Source organism: Polypterus senegalus, chromosome 12, assembly GCF_016835505.1.
Source record: "Polypterus senegalus isolate Bchr_013 chromosome 12, ASM1683550v1, whole genome shotgun sequence".
NCBI classification, from domain to species: domain Eukaryota; kingdom Metazoa; phylum Chordata; class Cladistia; order Polypteriformes; family Polypteridae; genus Polypterus; species Polypterus senegalus.
In genome coordinates, this window is record NC_053165.1 from 163,276,496 (window position 1) to 163,301,595 (window position 25,100).

The 25,100-nt window shown below is 43.2% G+C and overlaps 1 protein-coding gene and 1 long non-coding RNA gene across 4 annotated transcripts in view; one reads left to right on the forward strand and one right to left on the reverse strand.

Moving 5' to 3' along the window:
* Nucleotides 1-10,760, reverse strand: part of LOC120540113 — a 96,375-nt gene extending 85,615 nt beyond the window's left edge. Inside the window, exons 1-2 of the long non-coding RNA XR_005635752.1 lie at nt 10,654-10,760; nt 5,885-5,993 (exon numbers count right to left, since the gene is read on the reverse strand). This is a non-coding gene — a long non-coding RNA (uncharacterized LOC120540113). The remainder of the gene's footprint in view (nt 1-5,884; nt 5,994-10,653) is intronic.
* LOC120540110 (transmembrane protease serine 5-like) overlaps nt 1-25,100 on the forward strand; it is a 36,728-nt gene that overhangs the window by 3,280 nt on the left and 8,348 nt on the right. For 2 of the 3 annotated variants that reach the window (XM_039770602.1, XM_039770600.1), the window contains exons 2-9: nt 4,882-5,037; nt 11,919-12,081; nt 12,245-12,355; nt 15,357-15,506; nt 18,188-18,332; nt 19,461-19,580; nt 20,491-20,534; nt 21,784-21,949. In XM_039770602.1, the coding sequence (XP_039626536.1) occupies nt 5,029-5,037; nt 11,919-12,081; nt 12,245-12,355; nt 15,357-15,506; nt 18,188-18,332; nt 19,461-19,580; nt 20,491-20,534; nt 21,784-21,949 (908 nt within the window). In that variant the 5' untranslated portion in view covers nt 4,882-5,028. The remainder of the gene's footprint in view (nt 1-4,881; nt 5,038-11,918; nt 12,082-12,244; nt 12,356-15,356; nt 15,507-18,187; nt 18,333-19,460; nt 19,581-20,490; nt 20,535-21,783; nt 21,950-25,100) is intronic. The other variant, XM_039770601.1, reaches the window with a different exon arrangement.

Sequence of the window (25,100 nt, forward strand, 5' to 3'; positions counted from 1 at the left end):
TTCTAGTGCCGTTGGTTAATTGAGTGTGCCAGATTTACTTAGTAACTAATGGAGTGATTCTCTGTATATAATATATATATATATATATATATATATATATATATATATATATATATATATATATATATTTTTTTTTACCAGAGGCTAATATGATTGCCAGGATTTGAACTTCAGACCCTGAGGTTGTGGATTCAAATCCCGTTACTGACCCTGTATGACCCTGAAGGAGTCACTTTACCTGCCTGTCCTCAACTAATTTCAGTTATCCTTGAATAAAACACTCCTGTATTAGATCAATTTTTTTTCTCCTGCTAATCCTAATCTGCATCCAGCCCTGCAAGTAAACTCTCCAACATGCAGGGAAAAAACTGCCACTGGAATTGGCACTCCAGCCACCATAAAAAAAAAACCTCACACCGGTTCCATTCAATCTGAATTTATGTGGTGCTGAGGTGTCACTCGTCGCATGTCTACACTCGGGTCCTAATCTGGGATCCCGAGTTGGTTTGTCATGTGGCGGTTGCTCCTAAACTCTCTTGTCTCCTCTTTTCCTAATGATTTGCCTTTTGTTGGCAGTCATTACAAAACACCGTTTTAAAGGGTAGCCTATTGTGTTCTTACAAATGAAACCGGATAACCCGCACATTTTTCCCGGGTGCCTCGCTTCGTTCTGAAGTGCCGCACACCCGAAACCCATGAGACGATCCCCCAACCCCACGCACCCGTAGTTTAAGTGTTGGTGCTTCACAGCGTTTGATAGTCGCCCATTCGACGTTCATGTAAATCAGACCAGTAGATCAAAGTAGGGGACGGATAACCACGATGACAGGCGCTAGGATTCCAAGAGTACTGGCAGTCAATTGCAAATAAACAGCGATTGCTAACCGCTCAGCATTGTATTTTCCTTTCTTTGTTGTATTTCATAATGTGATCAAGTCTGTTTATTCCTGTTCAGGACACCGCCCCATCTTAAGACGTCCGTCCACCCTATTGGTTACGAGTAGCCCGTCTATCACTTCGGCTACGCCCTTCATTTGCATAGCACACCCAGTGAGTAAATTGCAACCTTAACAAATATCAACAAATAAAAACAAACGAAATTTAACAAGTACCTGTCGGCGAATTTTCTTTTTTTCTATAACGTCACCAGATTTCAATCAAATCAGTCAAAGTGTTTTGAGAATTGGAGTAGGTTTTGTTTTTTAATGGGGTGGATGACCCCTAAACACCATCCATCCATCCATTTTCTAACCCGCTGAATCCGAATACAGGGTCACGGGGGTCTGCTGGAGCCAATCCCAGCCAACACAGGGCACAAGGCAGGAACCAATCCTGGGCAGGGTGCCAACCCACCGCAGGACACACACAAACACACCCACACACCAAGCACACACTAGGGCCAATTTAGAATCGCCAATCCACCTAACCTGCATGTCTTTGGATTGTGGGAGGAAACCGGAGCGCCCGGAGGAAACCCACGCAGACACGGGGAGAACATGCAAACTCCACGCAGGGAGGACCCGGGAAGCGAACCCAGGTCTCCTAACTGCGAGGCAGCAGCGCTACCACTGCGCCACCGTGCCGCCCCTAATCACTGATATATCTAAATGTCCATTCTTGGCAGATTTCTACTGACATCTTTCTTAATTTCAGCCTTTTAAATAAACGAGAAGTAGTGAATGTGGCAGTGAGTGAGTTACATACACGTGTATTATAAATAAGAAGACGGCGCTGCAGTCCCCATCATTAAAATGACTGCAAACGCAAGTTGTTATCAGTTTTTCTCCCACATCGCCTTTTACGCAAAGGAATCCCAAACGAACAACGTTTCCTGCCCAAAAATGCTTTATTCATGAATTAAAAAGTAATTACAAAAGTAAATGGAATGTTAATGGAACACTTCACTGCTGTGCCTGTTTTGTCAGGAAGTTGCTAATTTATATAATGCGTTTTCAACAATGGTGACAAGCTGATGTTTTAATAATAACAAACACCTGGTTAATCCCCTGCTTTGGCACTTCTACAGATGCCCCATTTTCTATCTGTTCCGATGTTCTCCACGTCAGCTTGAGTCGGAATGAAGTGAAGCCGGCGTGGGTGGGAGGGAGGCTGGCCGCCTGAAACGCCGGCATTCACGTTAAATGAACTCCCTGATGCCCCCGGTGGCCAATGTAGGTAATGACTTGTGGCGATGTGCTAGAGGGGACAGTTTGAGCGCCGAGGCTTGAGGACAACTTACAGGAGGTAACTACCGTGTAGATAAAACTCCAGCACTTACTGTGAATTTCACTATGAATTTCATTATTTTTAAAATTTCACTTTCCACTTTATTACAAGTTTTATTTGTTAGTTCCAGGAGGGATATTCTTTATATCTACATGTATTTACTTAGCAGATGCTTTTATCTAAAACGTCTTACAACAGAGGTCAACATCAGTCTGGGGGACAGTTTTGGGAATAAGCGTGATAGGACGAGGTGAGCAAGACTGAGCATCACAAGTGAACAGCTCAGATCGAAATAAAGTCAAGTTCCGGTTCCTAGATAATAAAATCCTAACTTGCACAGAAATCGATTAAGTAAAAAGACGACCTTCAAAGGCTTCTTAAACACATTGAGGAAGCCATTCATTTGCATAGCAGAGATTTCATGCCATGCAGTGGTGGCATCACCTTTCATCAGCAGACCTAAGCAGTCGAAAAGGAGATGCATGGGCATCTGGCGATCTCCTTCCTGGCTCTTCTGAGGTAAGCAGTACAAATCCAGGATGAGAGCGGGCACTCTCACTAACTGTCTCTCCTTTTTCACTGCAACTCCAAACAGCCAATCAGTGGGGGCATCTGACCTCGGCTGCAGTGCCCAGAGTTGACCACATCCATTTTGGCTTGGCTCTATAAAACCAGGCAGAATGACGTCAGAAGTTAGAGCTGGAGAAGACTCTGAGGAGTTGCCCATGCCTTTTACAGCCTGGGAAACCTTTCATTATTGGGCTCTACCAAGCTGTCTTTTTCGTTTTGCCATTGGCCACAAGGTTAAGGCAAAGAGTACTGCTAAGTGCCTTGAGCATGGGAAAGGCGCTATATAAATAAAATGTATTATTATTATTATTACTATTAAAGACTTATGGCAGTCCTGATGTGACAAGACCAAAGCCTGGAGCAGGAATTGTGCTGCCTACTCTGTTAAATATGGTTCAGTCTTCCAGATGTTGTATGGAGTGAATCCACAGGACCAACAGAGAGTTGTAACATGCTCAGTGAAGGATACTTGGTCATTGGTGAACACCCCAAACTGTGTTACTGTCTTGGTGGGACTTAGTGATAGTGAGAAAAGCTAAACAGAGGTGAGCTGCTGACGAGACAGAAGGTCCATTTGTGCCAGGTTGAGCTGGAGATCACATTCCTTCATCCAGGTCACATCCAGGAGTGACATGTGCCAGTCTCGGCTGGTGGGATCCCAGATGCCTCTCTGAGTTTTAAAATCTTGATTATCTGTCACTCAATTATCCGTCAGTCTCTGTTAACAACCAGGGCTAAAATTTAAAAATACAAACTCTGACTGCTACCTATGACTGTACTACTGCTGCTGTGTGGTACGCTGAGAGCTCGGCACACTGGAATAACTCTCTCCTCTGTAGACCCCCAGCACCACATGTCAGGGCGCATTTTGAAATCGCAGTGTCAGCGACACACCTTCAATTTGAGTAGCGTATAGCGGCGTTTCTCTTTTGTTTTAATTAATCTACTATACATTGTTATGGCCAATAAATGTATGTATGTGGTGTTGGAATTGTCACAAAAAACTGAAATTGTTAAACGTTTACAAAGCGGCAAAAGTGCTTCAAGGATTGCTTCAATTTACAAAGTAGGAAGAACAACAGTTGCTGACAAAATTAAAAAACGTGTTGAAAATGGAAACCACGGACAGTAATTTTAATGTATTAATGTTAATGTCCTCCTGTATTGTAAGTTTCTTTTTAAATTCTGTTATATTACGTTTTGTTAATATATTGTGAGGTGCAGGCAGCTTGTGATGCGCCGTTGCGAAACAGAAAGTGAGTAATGAATGCAGTAAGTGATGGGACAGGCTGAGGGGCTTCTGTTCTGTGAGGTGGCGGACAGGAGTGACTGGAGAAGTGAGGAGAAAAAGGCATCTAACCTCGGCTGCAGTGCCCAGAGTTGACCACATCCATTTCGGCTTGGCTATATAAAACCAGGCAGAATGACGTCAGAAGTTAGAGCTGGAGAAGACTCTGAGGAGTTGCCCATGCCTTTTACCGCCTGGGAAACCTTTCATTATTGGGCTCTACCAAGCTGTCTTTTTCGTTTTGCCATTGGCCACAAGGTTTAGTGTTTTTGCTTATTACCTCCCAGCTGGTGCCCAAACATTCAAAGTGGCTCTTCTGCTCTGTCCACCACTGGACATTAAGGCCTAGTAATTAGGTGTAGAGAGAGAAGAGGAAAGGACCAGGCAGTGATCCTTGGTGCACCCTTGTGCTTGCCTGGTGCACCACTGACATCTCTCCTGACCAAGACATGCAGTGGAATCTTCTCATGACGGGTTAAAACCTCTTAGGGCAGCCCCAGTGATGCCAAGGCCAGAGAGGGTGGCATGGAGGATCTGGCAGTAGACCGTGAGGAGAGATCTAGTAGGATGAGGACAGATGGCATGTTGGTAGCTCTAGCCAGCCGTTACACATCTCCAATGGTAACAAGAGCTGAGCCATCTTGGTGGAATGGTGGATTATATCATGTAGTAGTATTACAACAGTCATGTTTACAGTCCAGTAACATTCTTACTTGCATGTCCTACAAACATTCAACATGTCATAATACACTTCATTTATTCAAATCTAATAAAACCTTCTATGTTTTTTGGCCTAGAAGCTGCATTTTGATCATCTATGGGATCTGCAGAATGTCCATTTAAAGGCAGTGATGATTCTGCACATCTGAAGCATTCATCTCAGCGCTAGATACCAGAGTTCTCAGGGATTCTTTGGTTTACAATACAATTGTGCAAAGACCAATATGGAGGTGGTAAGTGTGTGTGTCTTCATAATTAGATGCTAAGCTGGATGTTCATTAATGTGGCCCTGCTCAGGATAAGCAGGTTTGGAAGATGGATGAATGGATGGATGTCTATTTACTTTTACCCAGCACAATTTTGCCAGATCCATTAAATCAACAGCCTGTTTGTAATTTTTAATAACGTGTCTCTAAAATGGCTGGCACTGTGGTTTGTGCTGCTGCCTCACTTATTTAGTGTCCTGGAGTTGAATCGTCATCCATGTTTGCAGTTTGCACTTCTCCCCATGTCTGTGTTATTCATTTTCAGGTACAGTAAAATCTCGATTATCTGTCACTCAATTATCCGTCAGTCTCTGTTAACCACCAGGGCCAAAAAATAAAAATAAAAACTCTGACTGTTACCTATGACTGTACTACTACACTGAAAAAGTATAACCGCCATTCAACTTCAAATAATTCAGGTAATGATTCACACTTCATATTTTCAATCTGAACCAATAGAATTGTTTTTATCTTATTGAACCCACGTATGTTGAAGCAAATCATTTAGAGTGATTGGGTGCAATTCACTTGTTTTATAATTAAGTAAATCTATTTTTTAAGTTGTTACAATTTAAAATGATTTATTGGTCATAACCTGTTTTTGTGCTATTAAAAATATTATGAATATAACACATTCTAAAGCTGTACTCTTTACATTTATTTTAAAATCTAGTGCAAATACACAAGCATTTTGTAGTGTAAATCTTAAATATACAACAAAAAAGTATTAAACGTTTCTACAGCTTTCTTTAAAATATCTTTTATTACGAGTTCTTATACTTAAAATGAACAGTTGAGGATCAGGGTTACTTACCAGAAATCCTCCGCTATAAACGCCTGCTGCTGAAGATGACCAGACCTGGACAGCCACGTCCACTCCACTCAGGAAAGGCTTCTTCATTGTTGCCAGTTGGGAAGTTCGACTGAAAGAAAATACAAACGGCCCTCAAACACAGCAGCACACGAACAACCTAAAATATTAGGGTAACTGAAATAGATTTTTATGTTTATTTCCTCCACCATAACTTACAGTACTTTGGTACAAACAACATTTTTTACTTTGATTGAGATCTGAAGCCAAATATTTAAAGCTACAACACTTAATGACTAATCTTAAGTTGCTTGAAAGAGAAAAGTTACGTTGAATGAACAACATCCATGTTAGACTTTTTTCAGTGTTGCTGCTGTGTGGTACGCTGAGAGCTCTGCACACTTTAGTAATTCTCCCCTCTGTAGCCTCCAGCAGCACGTCTGGCCGCATTTTGAAATCTGACGCACCTTCAGTTTTAATAGCATATAGCAGAGCCTTTTCTCTTTTATTATAATTAATCTACTATACATTGTTATGGCCAATAAACATCAGCTTGAGTCGGAATGAAGTGAAGCCGGCGTGGGTGGGAGGCTGGCCGCCTGAAACGCCGGCATTCACGTGTTAAATGAACTCCCTGATGCCCCCAGTGGCCAATGTAGGTAATGACTTGTGGCGATGTGCTAGAGGGGACAGTTTGAGCGCCGAGGATTGTGGACAACTTACAGGAGGTAACTACCGTGTAGATAAAACTCCAGCACTTACTGTGAATTTCACTATGAATTTCATTATTTTTAAAATTTCACTTTCCACTTTATTACAAGTTTTATTTGTTAGTGCCAGGAAGGATATTCTTGGACGGTCATTTACATTACATCTACATTTGTTTACTTAGCAGATGCTTTTATCCAATACGTCTTACAAAAGAGGTCAACGTCAGTCATGGCGACAGTTTTGGGAATAAGCGTGATAGGACAAGGTGAGCAAGATTGAGCACCACAAGTGAAGAGCTCAGAACAAAATACAATCAAGTTATAATTCCTACAGGGTGGTCAAGATCTAATTATGCAGCTCCAGATCATCTGGAGACTTTGATTTATGCGGGGACGATTCCAGTTCGGCGCGAAGATGATTCTTCATGTCGGCAGTTCGCACACTTTTCGATGGTCCGGGATTTTTTGGGTGATTTTCTATGTAATAAACTTAATAAGTTATAGCATAATGAAAATTGCATAATTAGATCTGGACCACCCTGTAGATAATACAATCCTAACTTGCACAGAAATTGATTAGGTAAAAAGACGGCCTTCAAAGGCTTCTTAAAGACATTGAGGAAGCCATTAATTTGCATAGCACAGATATAAATGCCACGCAGTGGTGGCATCACCTTTCATCAGCAGATCTAAGTGGTCAAGGGGGAACTCAGGACCTCACAAGTGCCTCCATATGTGCTGTAAATGCTGACCCACCGACTACTCTGTAGCTGAGCACCAAGGACTTGAACTTAATCCATGCCACCACAGAAAGCCAATGCAGTGATCTGAACAGAGGAGTGACATGTGCCAGTCTTGGCTGGTGGAATCCCGGATGCCTTGTTGAGTTTTGGATCATCTACAGTGGCTTGGTGACAGATGCCAATACTCCTGCAAAGACTTATGGCAGTCCTGATGTGAGAAGACCAAAGCCTGGAACAGAAGTTGTGCTGCCTACTCTGTTAAATATGGTCCAGTCTTCCAGATGTTGTATGGAGTGAATCCACAGGACTAAGAGACAGTTGTAACATGCTCAGTGAAGGATACTTGGTCATTGGTGAACATCCCAACATTTGTGTTACTGTCTTGATAGGACTTAGTGATAGTGAGAAAAGCTAAACAGAGGTGGGTTTCTGAAGAGACAGAAGGTCTGTCTTTGCCAGGTTGAGCTGGAGATCATATTCCTTCATCCAGGTTGCTGTGTCAGTGAGACGTGCAGAGATTCTAGCTATTCTAGCTGATGCAGTGTTGCCCTTCGCTGGTACAAATGACAGGTACAGCTCCCTATAATCCATGCATGGGCATCTGGCGATCTCCTTCCTGGCTCTTCTGAGGTAAGCAGTACAAATCCAGGATGAGAGCGGGCACTCTCACTAACTGTCTCTCCTTTTTCACTGCAACTCCAAACAGCCAATCAGTGGGGGCATCTGACCTCGGCTGCAGTGCCCAGAGTTGACCACATCCATTTTGGCTTGGCTCTATAAAACCAGGCAGAATGACGTCAGAAGTTAGAGCTGGAGAAGACTCTGAGGAGTTGCCCATGCCTTTTACAGCCTGGGAAACCTTTCATTATTGGGCTCTACCAAGCTGTCTTTTTCGTTTTGCCATTGGCCACAAGGTTAAGGCAAAGAGTACTGCTAAGTGCCTTGAGCATGGGAAAGGCGCTATATAAATAAAATGTATTATTATTATTATTACTATTAAAGACTTATGGCAGTCCTGATGTGACAAGACCAAAGCCTGGAGCAGGAATTGTGCTGCCTACTCTGTTAAATATGGTTCAGTCTTCCAGATGTTGTATGGAGTGAATCCACAGGACCAACAGAGAGTTGTAACATGCTCAGTGAAGGATACTTGGTCATTGGTGAACACCCCAAACTGTGTTACTGTCTTGGTGGGACTTAGTGATAGTGAGAAAAGCTAAACAGAGGTGAGCTGCTGACGAGACAGAAGGTCCATTTGTGCCAGGTTGAGCTGGAGATCACATTCCTTCATCCAGGTCACATCCAGGAGTGACATGTGCCAGTCTCGGCTGGTGGGATCCCAGATGCCTCTCTGAGTTTTAAAATCTTGATTATCTGTCACTCAATTATCCGTCAGTCTCTGTTAACAACCAGGGCTAAAATTTAAAAATACAAACTCTGACTGCTACCTATGACTGTACTACTGCTGCTGTGTGGTACGCTGAGAGCTCGGCACACTGGAATAACTCTCTCCTCTGTAGACCCCCAGCACCACATGTCAGGGCGCATTTTGAAATCGCAGTGTCAGCGACACACCTTCAATTTGAGTAGCGTATAGCGGCGTTTCTCTTTTGTTTTAATTAATCTACTATACATTGTTATGGCCAATAAATGTATGTATGTGGTGTTGGAATTGTCACAAAAAACTGAAATTGTTAAACGTTTACAAAGCGGCAAAAGTGCTTCAAGGATTGCTTCAATTTACAAAGTAGGAAGAACAACAGTTGCTGACAAAATTAAAAAACGTGTTGAAAATGGAAACCACGGACAGTAATTTTAATGTATTAATGTTAATGTCCTCCTGTATTGTAAGTTTCTTTTTAAATTCTGTTATATTACGTTTTGTTAATATATTGTGAGGTGCAGGCAGCTTGTGATGCGCCGTTGCGAAACAGAAAGTGAGTAATGAATGCAGTAAGTGATGGGACAGGCTGAGGGGCTTCTGTTCTGTGAGGTGGCGGACAGGAGTGACCGGAGAAGTGAGGAGAAAAAGGAAGGAAGGTTTGTGTAGAGAGTCAGGGGACAATAAGCAGGATTGTTTGCGGTATAAAGAAAAAGGGAGCGTGAGAGGCAGGAGATACTTACTGGTTGGGAAAGCTTTCTTTAATTGTTCTGGAGGTGGGCTCCGTAACCCAGATAATGGCATATAAGGCAGGGCACAATTTGTATGGAACAAAGACTCCAAGTACCTCTGAGTTTCCTTATCCACGTGGGTTGTTACAATATTATATGAATTAATTCATTTTGTTAATATTATATCTTGTTTTGTAAATAAATATGACTATTCGCTAATCTACAGTAAAGCATTTTAAAGTTAGCTGTTCTGTTATCCGTCATGACGTCAGTCCCGACACCTGAAGGACAGTCGAGGTTTTACTGCACCCTACTTTACCTCTCACATCCACTAAGCCACTGGCAAGTCCACACTGGCCCCAAATGTGTGTGTGTGATTGAGCAGACCCTGCCATGGACTGGCACCCCATTTAGGGTTTACATAAACTGCATGAGGTGGGCTTTTACATGCAGGAGGTGCAGTAGAGAGGGCAATGCCATGCTGTGAGAATATGACTCAGATGAATGGGTCCAACTCACTTTACGACTATTGCAATGTCCACTTGCTTTCCCCTGCTGCCCCTCAGGCTAAGAGTCCTGGCCTTATCTTGGGCTTCTATAAATTAAAAATTTACTTTTTGCTTTCTGTCCTTCAACGATCAACAGTCCAACCACCCAAACTGTTGAGCTGCTGGATTTTTTCCAACCCTTCTGGCAGTTGACCAATTAAAGCTTCACTCAGATACAGTAGATGTTACTCTTTAACTCCATCTTGGCCCACATGGCGGTCGCATTAAAGAAGATTTACAGTACTAACAGTGATATAAAGGTGGCAAATGATTCACTGGACTAACCTCATTTATTGTATAAACTCAATTTACATTTATGAAGCACAGATCACAAAGGTCAGTCTGTGGCACAGGGACAGCTGTGGCCCCCATCTTGGATATGCATTCTGAAGTAGGGTCCGACTGGCAGGGGGCACTGCATGGGACAGTAGACAGGCCTGCCTCAGTATCATAAATCAACAAAGAAACCCACACGAATATTTGTACAGGCCCCCAAGTACACTTACTGGTGGATGGGGGCCACCAGGGTGCAGTACGCCCAGTGACTACAAATGGGGACCACAGTGGAACAAAGCCATCTGGGTTTATTAACCTTTGAGGTGGAATTTGAGCTGCCCTGACTGCTGCCCTTTATAAAGGCTTGTTGTGTCTGCACTTACCTGTGGCACCTCCTGGGCAACACTCAGGTAGAAATGCGGCCCTTTGAACTGAAGTCACGTCCACAACACATGAGGTAATGCTGACTTGTCATGAGGGGATTCATGGCGACCACCTGGGGGGTGACAGGGGGAAATAAAAATAAGGAAACATTAGAATACATGGATTACCAATCAGCATGGCATACTGCACTACATCTTATTAATATTAAAAAAAGTTCTTCCCCTGGCTGGGGTGCCTATGGTATATTTATGTCTATTTTACTCATTTTTTTATGTGAGCAGTGTTGATTACTTACTCTCTGTATGTTCGTGTCTATTCTGCCTTGTTCCTCATGTTCTGTGGGTGGTTCCCAAGAGGCGGGGCCTCCTGCCCATCACTGCAAGGGACTGCCCTCCACTCCAGACTCACAGTCTCTTGCGGTTCATTGTGAATGCACTGACGTTGGTGGGTTTTGATGGATTGTTGACCATCTTTCAGCCTTTGTGAGTTTCTGGATATTTTGACCTCTGTGCTCTGTTTTTCGACTACTTTTGGATTTTGTATTGGGACTTTGCCTGCTTTTAGGGTGGCCTGTTTTGAAGACATCATCTTCTGTGCCTCTGTGCGCCTCAGTAGGGCCATCTTAACAGGCCCCTAGGAAAAGCAGTGCATTGGGACCCCTACCTACACAACCTCTCACAGGAATACAAATGTAAATACATACATAGATTAGCATGGGGCACCCGGGCAACTGCCCAGCATGCCCTCGTGTTAAGATGGCCCTGCTCCTCAGAGCTTATTTTTCATTAACAGAGCTTCTTGTAAAAATAAAACCTTTTTATTTATAACAATTCTTCATTGCCCTTTGTGTGTTTTTCCCCCTCTAGTGAGCATTTTGAATAATTTTCAGGACTTTTTGCTTAGGAATTCTTAAACAACTATGTATAAACAATATGATGTTGCACTAAGATGTCATCAAAATTAAACTTTGTACAAAAATGCATAATGCAAAAAATGAATTTGAAATAATCCTAATCTTTGGGGTCCATGTTTCATGTACAAGACATACTCAGACCTTGTAGGATAGAACCAGCATATTATAACAATCACATTACATAAAAAACAAACAGAAATAATATAAAGATATGAGAAATAATAACTCAAAATTAACAAAAACAACAAAAAAAAAAAACATACAATGCCCCTAACTTCAAACAGATACCTGAGAAATGCTCTAATTGATTAGTGTTAATGTGTTGAACTTTTCTATTTCCTGAAAAAACAGCCACTTCCACCAGCAAACCCCTCTCCATATCAGGACCTGGCAGCGGAGCTCCACTCCATCATCAGTTCCAGGGCTGAACTCCCCAGTGACTCCCAGCCCACGACCAGCCCACTTGACATTCAGGTTCAAATCGATGCCAATAAGGAGCCACAGGGGAGAGAAGGTAATCAGTCAGTCATTCATTGCTTCTTCTAGTAGTTATGCCAAGTACGCAGAGTTCAGAATTGATGAAGTGCGAATCGCCACATCTTAGTTTGCTGCTCTTACCGAATGTTTCACGTGCCACCCTGCTGTTAACCTCTCCCTTTCATTTCTTGACATATTAGGTGCTGTTGAGCCTGTCGCTAGCCCGCCCACTGATGCCGCCTGCAGATTTAAGATCCTGATGTTAATCCTGATATGTCTGATTGTCATCTCCCTCAGCGTCTGCCTCTTTGGTAGGAGGTTTTGATTTTTTGTTTGACCGTCAGAAACACATCCTCTGGGGTGCCTGTGGCACACAGTGGTCTCAATGACTGCCGGCATATACCATACCATATACTGGCACCAGCATACAGTGGTATGTACTCTGCCAGGGAGGCTGTCTGTCTGTAACATCCCTAACCTTAGACGTGCTTCACAATCAAGTGTTTTGGGTTCACGTGGACTCCTTTTACTTTTTTATTTATTTATTTTTATGAATTGTTAGTTATTTTCCTTGTCTTCTTCATATTAAGCCAAAGGGGGTGGGTCCCCTTGATACATCAGCATTTCGACATAAGGCCTGAGTTGCCTCAGCGCCATTGCTGAGCCCCCTGCTTCCTTGTGCTGCTGACTCTCATTTCTTGCTTGTAGAATTTGTATGTTTTGCATTTTTGATTCTTTGGCATCTTCAAAATTTGGATGTTGTCTTTGGTTTTCATTTTTTGGGGGATTTTGGACTTGTTATTGTTATGTTAGTGTACACTCACCTAAAGGATTATTAGGACCACCATACTAATCCGGTGTTTGACCCCCTTTCGCCTTCAGAACTGCCTTAATTCTACGTGGCATTGATTCAACAAGGTGCTGAAAACATTCTTTACAAATGTTGGCCCATATTGATAGGATAGCATCTTGCAGTTGATGGAGATTTGTGGGATGCACATCCAGGGCACGAAGCTCCCGTTCCACCACATCCCAAAGATGCTCTATTGGGTTGAGATCTGGTGACTGTGGGGCCATTTTAGTACAGTGAACTCATTGTCATGTTCAAGAAACCAATTTGAAATGATTCGAGCTTTGTGACATGGTGCATTATCCTGCTGGAAGTAGCCATCAGAGGATGGGTACATGGTGGTCATGAAGGGATGGACATGGTCAGAAACAATGCTCAGGTAGCCCGTGGCATTTAAACGATGCCCAATTGGCACTAAGGGGCCTGAAGTGTGCCAAGAAAACATCCCCACACCATTACACCACCACCACCAGCCTGCACAGTGGTAACAAGGCATGATGGATCCATGTTCTCATTCTGTTTACACCAAATTCTGACTCCACCATTTGAATGTCTCAACAGAAATCGAGACTCATCAGACCAGGCGACATTTTTCCAGTCTTCAACTGTCCAATTTTGGTGAGCTTGTGCAAATTGTAGCCTCTTTTTCCTATTTGTAGTGGAGATGAGTGGTACCCGGTGGGGTCTTCTGCTGTTGTAGCCCATCCGCTTTAAGGTTGTGCGTGTTGTGGCTTCACAAATGCTTTGCTGCATACCTCAGTTGTAACGAGTGGTTATTTCAGTCAAAGTTGCTCTTCTATCAGCTTGAATCAGTCGGCCCATTCATTCTCCTCTGACCTCTAGCATCAACAAGGCATTTTCGCCCACTGGACTGCCGCATACTGGATGTTTTTCCCTTTTCACACCATTCTTTGTAAACCCTAGAAATGGTTGTGCGTGAAAATCCCAGTAACTGAGCAGATTGTGAAATACTCAGACCGGCCCGTCTGGCACCAACAACCATGCCACGCTCCAAATTGCTTAAATCCCCTTTCTTTGCCATTCTGACCTTCAGTTTGGAGTTCAGGAGATTGTCTTGACCAGGACCACACCCCTAAATGCATTGAAGCAACTGCCATGTGATTGGTTGATTAGATAATTGCATTCATGAGAAATTGAACAGGTGTTCCATAATAATCCTTTAGGTGAGTCTACGTCCTTTCACTTTTTTTATTATTTTCTCAGCTTCATATCTTTCCCTGGAGGTTTTCTATGATGCTTTTGTAAAATGGAAAATTCACTTTTACTTTTGCAATGTACGTATTACAGTATGCGTTTTTGACTTTTTCTTTATTTCCCCACTTATTTATTTATTAATTTACCACAATGTCATTTTGTTTTTCATTTTGTGACATGTTTGCTATGATGTGACTACAATTACAGGGCTGTGGTTTCCAGAAGTTGCCACATCACAATATTTACATGGGAACTGTGGGTAGATTTTGGTCCGAGATTGTGGATTTTTTCAAAATCCTTCTTTCTCACAATTGTGTACTTTGTTTTTCTGGTGACAGACCTGGAACTGATGTCTTCTGGCACTTGTTTCACATTTTGGCTTAGATAAATAGATGAGCTTTATCAGGTTCATGTTTTTCTTATTTGTTTCTTGTCTGAATATGCACATTACTTATCTTTGTAACAGTCTGTCATTCGTTTTGCTTAATCCCGGTGTTTTGTGGTGTGGTAAACATCTCACGTCTCTGGTTACCACAGAGGGCCTGCTCCCCAGCTACTTTGGAGGCCTCATTTTGGGACATTGCAGGTCACGACTGTCATCAACACGACTTTTTAAAGACTGGAGCCACGGAACCATAAATATCCAAGCTTGTTGAACTCCAAATATGTTTTCTTCCTTAAAAAATGTATTCTAAAGATCCCTTGGTTTCTGACTTCTGCTGTACGTTTTTCTACTAGGATTTGTGGGTTACAGTTTGGGTTTGAAGACCTTCCTAACAGTCTTCTGGTTACGAAACATTGCTTATTTTACGAAATCTTAATTTTTGTTGCATTTTGTGGTCAACCTTAACAAGCCTGGGTTTTTCTTTTTCTTTTGCGGATCTCTTCTCCCATTTTGAGAATTATAAGCTTTGTCCCCTTTTCACGTCTGCAGTGCCTGCTAGTTGAATTTGGAGTACCAGGCTTCTATAGTCCGGACTACCTGGCAGCTAATTTTGAGTCTGAAGCCTCGTTTTGAGTTTTGTGAGCCCCCACCATAATATTAACATAGCCGCCCCCCCACCACCACCATATGCTACTCCTGGAGGATGTGAACAGAGTTATGAACTTTTTATGTGGATGGAAGTCTGAATTAATGAGCCTAAAAAACAGCAACTGCAATGCCTTCTGATATGGAAAGAAGTGTCATTTTTTATGGATGGTTTTCCCTTTCCCATTCTTTTCTATCTCCATTTCTTTTCCTGCAGTGAAGCTCATCTACTTGCCAAAGCAGCACAAGTTTCCCTGCTGGAATTCAAGCCTTTCATGCAAGGAGGAAAAAAACTGCAGCTTGTCGTCCACCGCTGCTGCCTGCGTGGTCAAGAAGGAGATCAACAGCACCACACTGACCTCAAATGGTGAATGTAGCGCCTCACTAGGAATAAAACAAACCGATCATTTGGCAACGCCTGGAAATGTAATCTAGTGTGGCCTGTTAGTAATTCACTGCTGGCTGTACGGAATGACAGAATTGACAATAAATAAGAAAAAGAAGGACCTGGGGAACGAATGACACAAACATTAATGTCAGAGATCAGGCTAAGATATAATAAAAAAAATAGTCGAGACAGAAAAGTCGAAATCAAATTCATTAAGTCCAGCTGAGGATTTCTACGAAGCAGCAGGCACGTCTTTTTAAAAATGATCTTGGATGGTTACTGTCAGTGCAGTGCCAGCTTAAACGCTGTGACCCTGATGGTGTCATCTGGCGTGACTTCAGACGATTCAGCAGCAGGTCTTCAGACCCCTTCACGTTCTGCACACATTTTTGTGTTTGTGTACATTTCATTTTAAATGGATAACGTTGTCAATTTTTGCTCATCAATCTTCACTGTATGACCCATAATGAGTTAGAGTAAACAGGTTTGTAAAATTCTCTCCTTGACAGAAGCACTTAAACTCATAATTGAGGACTTTGCAGAGTTTCCTTTGATGGCGACTTCAGCCTCAAGTCACCTTGGTAAGACTCTACTGGCTTTGACACGCTAGGATTTGGGCCGTTGATCCGGTTCTTCCCCCCCAATGCCATCTTCAGCTCTCTCCACACTCGTTTGGTGGGGCTTGCATCTGGGCTTTGGCTTGCCCACTCAAGGACACTCAAGAGGCTTGTCCCAAAGCCACTCCAGCATTGTCTTGGCTGTACGCTTCAGGCCATTGAACCATCGGCCCAGTCTGAGGTGACGTGCACTACTGAGCAGGCTTTCTTCAAGGACCTCCCTGTATTTGGCTGCATTCATCCTTCCCTTCATTCTCAGCAGTCTCTCCATGTCGCTGTACCTCCATAGCATGATGCTACCACCACCAGGTTTTACTGTAAGAATGGCATCATGCAGGTGATGAGCGGCGTCTGGTCCTATCAGACCAGATTATCTTTGTCCTCAGGGTCCTTGAAATGCCTTTTAACTCAAGAGCTGCTTCCTTCTAGCTACTCCAACATAAACAAACGCCTGACTGACGGAGTGCTGCTGAGATGGTCATCATTCTGACAGCAGACAACTTCTGAACATCACGATCACCTCCTTGACCAGGGCACTTCTTGTCCAGCTGTATGGCCAACTCAAGGCAGGGTCCTGGTGGTCCCAAACTTGTTCCAATTCCCATTTTATCAAACAGATGTTTCACTATGCTAGTAGATAAAAAATATATTTAATTTTGTCTTTCTTGAGGCCGCTGTGCTCCTGGGAGCACCCAAAGCTGTAGAAATGGTTTTGTTACTCTGCCCTAATCTGTGCCTTACCACAGGTAAGGTAATGGGGGTCTATAGGAAGCCCCTTGGACTTCATGGCTTTATTTTTTGTCCTGACATGCAGTGTGAACTGTGTGACCTTCCTCAGTGATGTCCAGCAGTTCAGTTTGCCACAGGTGGACTCCAGTAGGGGAAGTAAAGCATACGCACACAGCAAAGGGTCCGAATACATCAAGGAAGGAGAGATTTGACTTTTTGATTTTTAATAAACTTCAAACCCTTCTGAAAACACGTTAGAACATTAGAACATTAGAACAATCTAGACGAGAACCGGCCATTCAGCCCAACAGAGCTCGCCAGTCCTATCCACTTGTTTCCTCCAAGAAAACATCAAGTCGAGTTTTGAAAGTCCCTAACGTCTTACTGTCCACCACACTACTTGGTCGCTTATTCCAAGTGTCTATCGTTCTTTGTGTAAAGAAAAACTTCCTGATGTTTGTGTGAAATTTCCCCTTAACAAGTTTCCAACTGTGTCCCCGTGTTCTTGATGAGCTCATTTTAAAATACAAGTCTCGATCCGCTGGACTAATTCCCTTCATAATTTTAAACACTTCAGTCAGGTCTCCTCTTAATCTTCTTTTGCTTAAACTGTAAAGGCTCAGCTCTTTTAATCTTTCCTCATAATTCAACCCCTGTAGACCTGGAATCAGCCGAGTCGCCTTCACTTTGTCGTTGTGGCTTACTGTGTGTAGATGGATGAGCAAAACATGTCAAATGTACCAATTTAAAAAGAAATCTCAAGCCTTTCTGAGCCCACCATATGTCAGCATGGGTGGCACAAGAAAGACCCTTCAATTATCTGTAAAGCCAAACATTTTATAAAAACTAAACAAATTCTTACGTGAACTGACCGAGGTCGGCCGTTTCAACTCCAATCACAACATTTATACGTCACAATCCAGTGGCTGATCACTTCAAGTTATAAGCAGACATTTCCAGTACGCTGTTCCAGTACGCTGTTCCAGTATGCTGCCAGTAGGTTCTGATGACCAGCGTCTTATGACTGACGTTTAACCCATGCGTGTTTTGTCTTTGAACTCAAGTGGCTATGTAGTCGAAATCACAGGCTGAGCACAGCTAGAGTGTTGAGTTGAGCTAACATGGCAGACGAGCTTCACATGATCTCGTGCACTGAGATGAAAGAGTACAGGACACCGAGTGGTTTAGTGCAGACCCCCAGAATGCCAATGAAGTGCACTTAAGCGCTGCTGCTTATAGGACAGAGTCCCGCCGCTCTGAGCACCTTTGCTGTTTATAATCCACATCTTCTTTTTTGGTGCCTCTTAATTCCAGAATATTGGAATCCCGTGATGCTGTGGGGGAGCGACTCACTCCTGAGGCTGTACAGACAATCTGATCAGCAGTACTACAGCGTGTGCCACCAAGGCTTCAGTGCGAGCATGGCACTGCTCTTCTGCCAGGAGCTCGGCATGACCAGGTAAAGGCGTCAGTCACTAAAACAGAGACGAGGGAGTCAGGGGTGATATGGTGGCGTCCACACTGGGCTCCTCCAGGCACAGCACTTTAGAGCAAGGACTGGCGGATTCTCAGTCACACGCTCCCTGACTTCACGTGTTTGCTGGCTCACTCTTTACCTCACTGACTGACTAACACACTGTCTTACTCACTTAGTCACTCCATCCCTTATCCAATCACTCACTCATTTTCCAACTCACTCCCTCACTCTGTTGCTTATTCACTCTTGTGTTCTTTTGCTCACGCAGCCAGCTGTTCCACTCACTCCTCTGTTCTCTCTCCCTTTCATTTACTCCATCTCTTGTATACTCAGTCACTCACTGGCTATATCACCTTCTCCCTCCTTCACTCAATCACTCTTTTTAACTCACTCCCTCGATAAGTCGATTAATTACTGGCTCACACATCCACTTGCTTACTTACTCTTCTGTATGCTTAGTCATTCATTTTGTCACCCAGTCACTTACTGTATCACTCATTTACTCACTCTCCCTCTCCCTCTCTCTTCTACACACACAATCTGACTCACCTTTTTGTTAACTCACTCTTATTAACCCACCTGATCGCTCTCATTTATTCACTTGCTCTCTGTCTCCCTCATTCACTGGTTGACTCGCTTGTCCTGTTGCGCACTCTTTCTTTTTCATGTTCAGTCACTCATCTAATCACCTGTCAGCTCACATTCTCATTTATGTGCTGCTCTCTTGCTAATCCCCAGCTCACTCAGTGGCTTGCACACTCATTTTAATCACTTTTCTTTCTGAATGAATGAATGAAGTGTTGTTTTTTTGGGGTGAGTTATTTGCTTTACTTGTGTTATTGTAAATGACTTGTTGAATATTGATTAATAAAGTTCAATTCAAAATTATTCTTTCTTTCCCTTGACTCACTCTCTTCTTTATTCACTCCCTCTCCCGCTCACGTCAGTGTTGTAATCTGGCTGACCCTTACTCCATTTTGCCAGCTCTGGTGTTGAATCTGAGGCCTTTACTTGGGAGCAGCGGCTTGTCGTATGTGGACTTGTCTGTATGACTGAGCTAGCAGGTACACAAGAAGCTTCATTTGGACATTCTTCGTTATTTTCCTTCAGCAGCATCCCGGTGGAGGAGACGGTGAACTTCAGAATACTGCAGGAGAAGAATGTGGGCAAAGTTGCCATCATCAATGCCAGCACCTCAGTCCAAAGCACCGAATGGCTCCTCAGGCCAATGTGAGTTCCTCGAGGGTTTGGTTAAATTGGTGAGAGACACGTTGGCAGTCAGAGGGAGGCCTGTCCTGCTGTGTGGATGTCCTTAAATTCACAGCAAAGAAGCTCAGTTAACTCCACAGAATCTGATGTCTGCTAAGACATGCGCTACTACAAGATGGATCTGTCCGCGCGCTGCGAGTCTGCTTTCTTTATCCTTTATCTTTGATGCCACTAGACCTTGAGTTACACTAGTTTTTGACGTCTTGCTTGGTGACATTTACACTAAATGAGGAGGGTGGGCATTAGCAGGGCTATAAATGACAGCGGTCAGCACTGTTATGTCAGTCAATGATGGGCCTAATAGATTTTTCTTTGGCATGTGCATATTTTTTATCAGGGTTTGGAGCCACAGCACCACAATCACAATTTGATAATACTATTGATCTGAGAGAGAGCAAAAAATAAATAAATTAGAGTGTGTGCCCAACCAGGGGATAAAAACCAGTGACAGTAAAGCAGGTACTCTTAGAGGAGAGACAGATTGGGGTCTGAATACTGGGAATAAGCATCTCAGACATCATTTAGAAAGTGTTAGTAATGTGAAATGCAACTCTGACTGCCATGGCAAACACTCAGCGCTTCCTGATGACTAACGATCAGCGGACCTGAGCGAGAGAGGGAGGGGCGCTGTCAGAAGGGGCGGGGCCTAACAGACATCACGCAGGACATGCGTGCGCCCCAGCAGTCCCGTTCATTCATACGTCTCGCTGAAGAGAGTCGATCGTTTGTGAGGCGACCATCACTAGAATGGGGTACTCATCCGTTATTGAATCGACCTGAGTCACTGGCCTAAGTGCGGGTCACTGGAGCAGTAAATAACAGAATGGATCTTGATTTCTAATGCATCTGTTCATGTTGCTATGTCTTTCAGCTCGGAGTGCCCCAAGAATGAAGTCATTTCTCTCCACTGCTCAGGTGAGTTTACAAAATGGACGAAGTTCTCACGGACTGAGCTGCTCCAACTCGCCACAGCAGACATCTCATATGATTTTCAGCCTCTCACTTAATAAGTTATGGTAATGAGACTTGTTACAACTGTAAAAATAGAATTAACACTACAAGAGAGCATACATTAAAGAGACCAGGCTCATCAGTGAAGATATTAGGGTCTCAGCCCCTCCACAGAAGGTTGTGTGCAGTCTTACTCTCGTATCCCTCTGGGGATTTCACTTGAGTCCTTCAGGTCTGTCAAGTTAAACAGTGGGAGGGGCATCTCTGGATGACCAAGTGGCCAACAGCAGAAATCGGGTACTTAAGACCCTGAACCCCCCCACCTGGGGTGGCCTGGGTTCATGCAGCTGCCATACTCCCTTGAACCCGGGTCATCGATGACAGAGAAGAGCAGGTACAAGTGTGCTCAGTGCTTTAATTTCACAAAGGGTACAAAAAAATCCAACAGAGTGCAGTGCAGAAACCTTAATTAATAAATTAGTCGAAAAATAATTGTTGATAAAAACAAAGATATGAGTGGAGATCAAACACTAATAAGTAAACCCCAAACAGGACTCATAACCAACAGGAGCCTCTTGTGCTGTCTTTCAAAACTGATGTCTCCTCAGCATGGGGTGCAGTGGCGGGCTTGTGTCCCTGGTCACCGTCCCCTGGCCTTCAGCAGGACCCCCTGTAAGCTCTTTTCGGTGTCTGCGACAGCACACATGGAGTGCTTTGTTGCTCCTTCCCCTCAAGTGCCATCCGCTCGCCTCCCCTTCACATTGTCAACTGTGTCGTGATCCTGCCTCTTTCCTTTCGCTTTTAACCTCCACACTCTTCGTTTCTCTTTTTTGATCTTCCCCCTCACGTCTACTCAGTCTCCATTTATACTTCCATGGGTGCGAAACCCCAATCATGAGCTGCGGAGAGCCGACTGCACCCTCACGTTCAATCACAGTCAGCCCCATTAAACACCCTGGGGCCACATGAACACGCACACCCACAGAGCTGGAGCTCCACTGTTCTTATAACTCCACAGACCACCAACATGCCGTACCACATCCCACAATGAAGCCACTGAAAGAAACGTCTTTTACTGCACTCCATGGTACAACCCCCCCCATGGAATTTTCTACAAAGCCAATTATTAAATTAACAAAAGAAATAATATTGTGGAGTTATAACTTGAAATGTTTTTAGCAGAATATGAACATTTACGTTTTTGCTTCTCCAGACTGCGGTCGTCAATCAGCACCCATCAACCGTATTCTGGGAGGCAGCCCCTCTATTTTAGGACGATGGCCCTGGCAGGCAAGTTTGCAGTGGGATGGCCGGCATATATGCGGTGGATCGGTGGTGTCCAAGCGGTGGGTGGTGACGGCTGCCCACTGCTTTGTTATGTAAGTATCAGGCTGTGTGTGACTCGTCTGATTTTGTGGTGGTGTCCAACTAGAAAGTGATGCATGGCATTGAACTAAAAAAATTTGATAAAAAAAAAAAAACTTTCATTGGCACACTGAGTGAATCACACTGTAGAAACATAGTAGGACATGTTCAAATGAGCAGGGCAGAAGAACTTAAAGGGGGTTAAGTGCTGCTCAGCGTACCCCCCGGCCATTTCTCCAGGTCTACAATTCTACTTTTTTCCCAGCATTTCTATTACTTGTCTGTCTGACTGAAGGTCTCAGGGAGTTGGAGAAAAAGGCAAAAGAGAATGAAACCCAATCCGACTCCCACCGACGCGTACCGCTCGAGCCGTGAGACCTGCAGCCCGTCGTGCTTGAACTCCCGATCCGCTGCAGACTTTTTGTGATGTTTTTCATATTATTTTTATCTACTAGCACAGCAGGGAAACGTCTGTTTGACAAAATGGGCTTAGCTCAGCCCGTTGTGTGCCTCTTGTTGCCTTTCTTCATCAGACTTTCCTGCTCTGCTCTGTTCTGGACGTACGCCATACGGTTTACTATCATATGCCAGGTTTGTGCCTCCCAGATGACAAAGGGCAAGGACCCCGTGTAGCTTTATATTCAGAGAGAGTTTATATAATGCCTTTCATATCTCCCCCCATTTCTATCAATCTATTATTATTATTATTATTATTACAGAGCAGCAGGTTCTCAAACTCGGTCCTGGGGGTCCACTGTGGCTGCAGGTTGTTGTTCCAAGCAGAGTCACAATCAGTCACAACAACTGATAACACTCGTCTCATTTAATTAGCTGGTATTTATTTTCTCTTCTCTTATTCTACATCCAGAAAAGAAAAGCAGCATGATTTTTACAATCATAAGACATTCAGAAATATGTCTATTTTTGCTATAGATTTAATTTCATTCTGTTTTGCCCTTTCTCTGTGCAGTCTGCCCCCTTCATTGTATCTTAATAATGACAATTAAACACGAGCAGAGCAGACACTGGCAGTGAATCGTGAAACTACTTTAGCGTCAGACCCACTAATTAGTAAATAACGGAACACCAGGAAAAGTAGAATAAAAATCAAGATGAAAATTTGTTAAAATGGAAACAAAAAACATTATTCCCATATACAGTGGTGTGAAAAACTATTTGCCCCCTTCCTGATTTCTTATTCTTTTGCATGTTTGTCACACAAAATGTTTCTGATCATCAAACACATTTAACCATTAGTCAAATATAACACAAGTAAACACAAAATGCAGTTTTTAAATGATGGTTTTTATTATTTAGGAGAAAAAAAAATCCAAACCTACATGGCCCTGTGTGAAAAAGTAATTGACCCCTTGTTCAAAAATCACCTAACTGTGGTGTATCACACCTGAGTTCAATTTCCGTAGCCACCCCCAGGCCTGATTACTGCCACACCTGTTTCAATCAAGAAATCCCTTCAATAGGAGCTGCCTGACACAGAGAAGTAGACCAAAAGCACCTCAAAAGCTAGACATCATGCCAAGATCCAAAGAAATTCAGGAACAAATGAGAACAGAAGTCATTGAGATCTATCAGTCTGGTAAAGGTTATAAAGCCATTTCTAAAGCTTTGGGACTCCAGTGAACCACAGTGAGAGCCATTATCCACAAATGGCAAAAACATGGAACAGTGGTGAACCTTCCCAGGAGTGGCTGGCCGACCAAAATGACCCCAAGAGTGCAGAGACGACTCATCCGAGAGGTCACAAAAGACCCCAGGACAACGTCTAAAGAACTGCAGGCCTCACTTGCCTCAATTAAGGTCAGTGTTCACGACTCCACCATAAGAAAGAGACTGGCCTGCAAAAACGGCCTGCATGGCAGATTTCCAAGACGCAAACCACTGTTAAGCAAAAAGAACATTAGGGCTTATCTCAATTTTGCTAAGGAACATCTCAATGATTGCCAAGACTTTTGGGAAAATACCTTGTGGACTGATGAGACAAAAGTTGAACTTTTTGGAAGGCAAATGTCCCGTTACATCTAGCGTAAAAGGAACACAGCATTTCAGAAAAAGAACATCATACCAACAGTAAAATATGGTGGTGGTAGTGTGATGGTCTGGGGTTGTTTTGCTGCTTCAGGGCCTGGAAGGCTTGCTGTGATAGATGGAACCATGAATTCTACTGTCTACCAAAAAATCCTGAAGGAGAATGTCCGGCCATCTGTTCGTCAAGTCAAGCTGAAGCGATCTTGGGTGCTGCAACAGGACAATGACCCAAAACACACCAGCAAATCCACCTCTGAATGGCTGAAGAAAAACAAAATGAAGACTTTGGAGTGGCCTAGTCAAAGTCCTGACCTGAATCCAATTGAGATGCTATGGCATGACCTTAAAAAGGCGGTTCATGCTAGAAACCCTCAAATAAAGCTGAATTACAACAATTCTGCAAAGATGAGTGGGCCACAATTCCTCCAGAGCGCCGTAAAAGACTCATCGCAAGTTATCGCAAACGCTTGATTGCAGTTATTGCTGCTAAGGGTGGCCCAACCAGTTACTAGGTTCAGGGGGCAATTACTTTTTCACACAGGGCCATGTAGGTTTGGATTTTTTTCTCCCTAAATAATAAAACCATCATTTAAAAACTGCATTTTGTGTTTACTTGCGTTATATTTGACTAATGGTTAAATGTGTTTGATGATCAGAAACATTTTGTGTGACAAACATGCAAAAGAATAAGAAATCAGGAAGGGGGCAAATAGTTTTTCACACCACTGTAACTGCTTAGTACATTTTAATATACAGGTAGTCCCCAGGTTATGGACATCCGACCTACGACTTACGAACGAGGCTGCAGCTGTGACGCATGCGCCTCATTAACTATGGCGGGCCGTTTTAATATTTAATCTGTTTTACATGATATCAGGAGTTACAGTGCTGATATCGTTGCTTTTAAATTTGATATCAACTTGCTGCAATTTGATATCGAGTTTTTTAAATTTGATATCACGCTTTTGAAATTTGATATCAACCTTCTGAAATATGTTATCGAGCTTCTGGAATTTGATATTGAGCTTTTGAAATTATATCAAATTTCAGAAGCTCAATATCAAATTTTATAAAAAGACAAATGGATTAAATGTTAAAGTGACCTGCCATACTATAGAA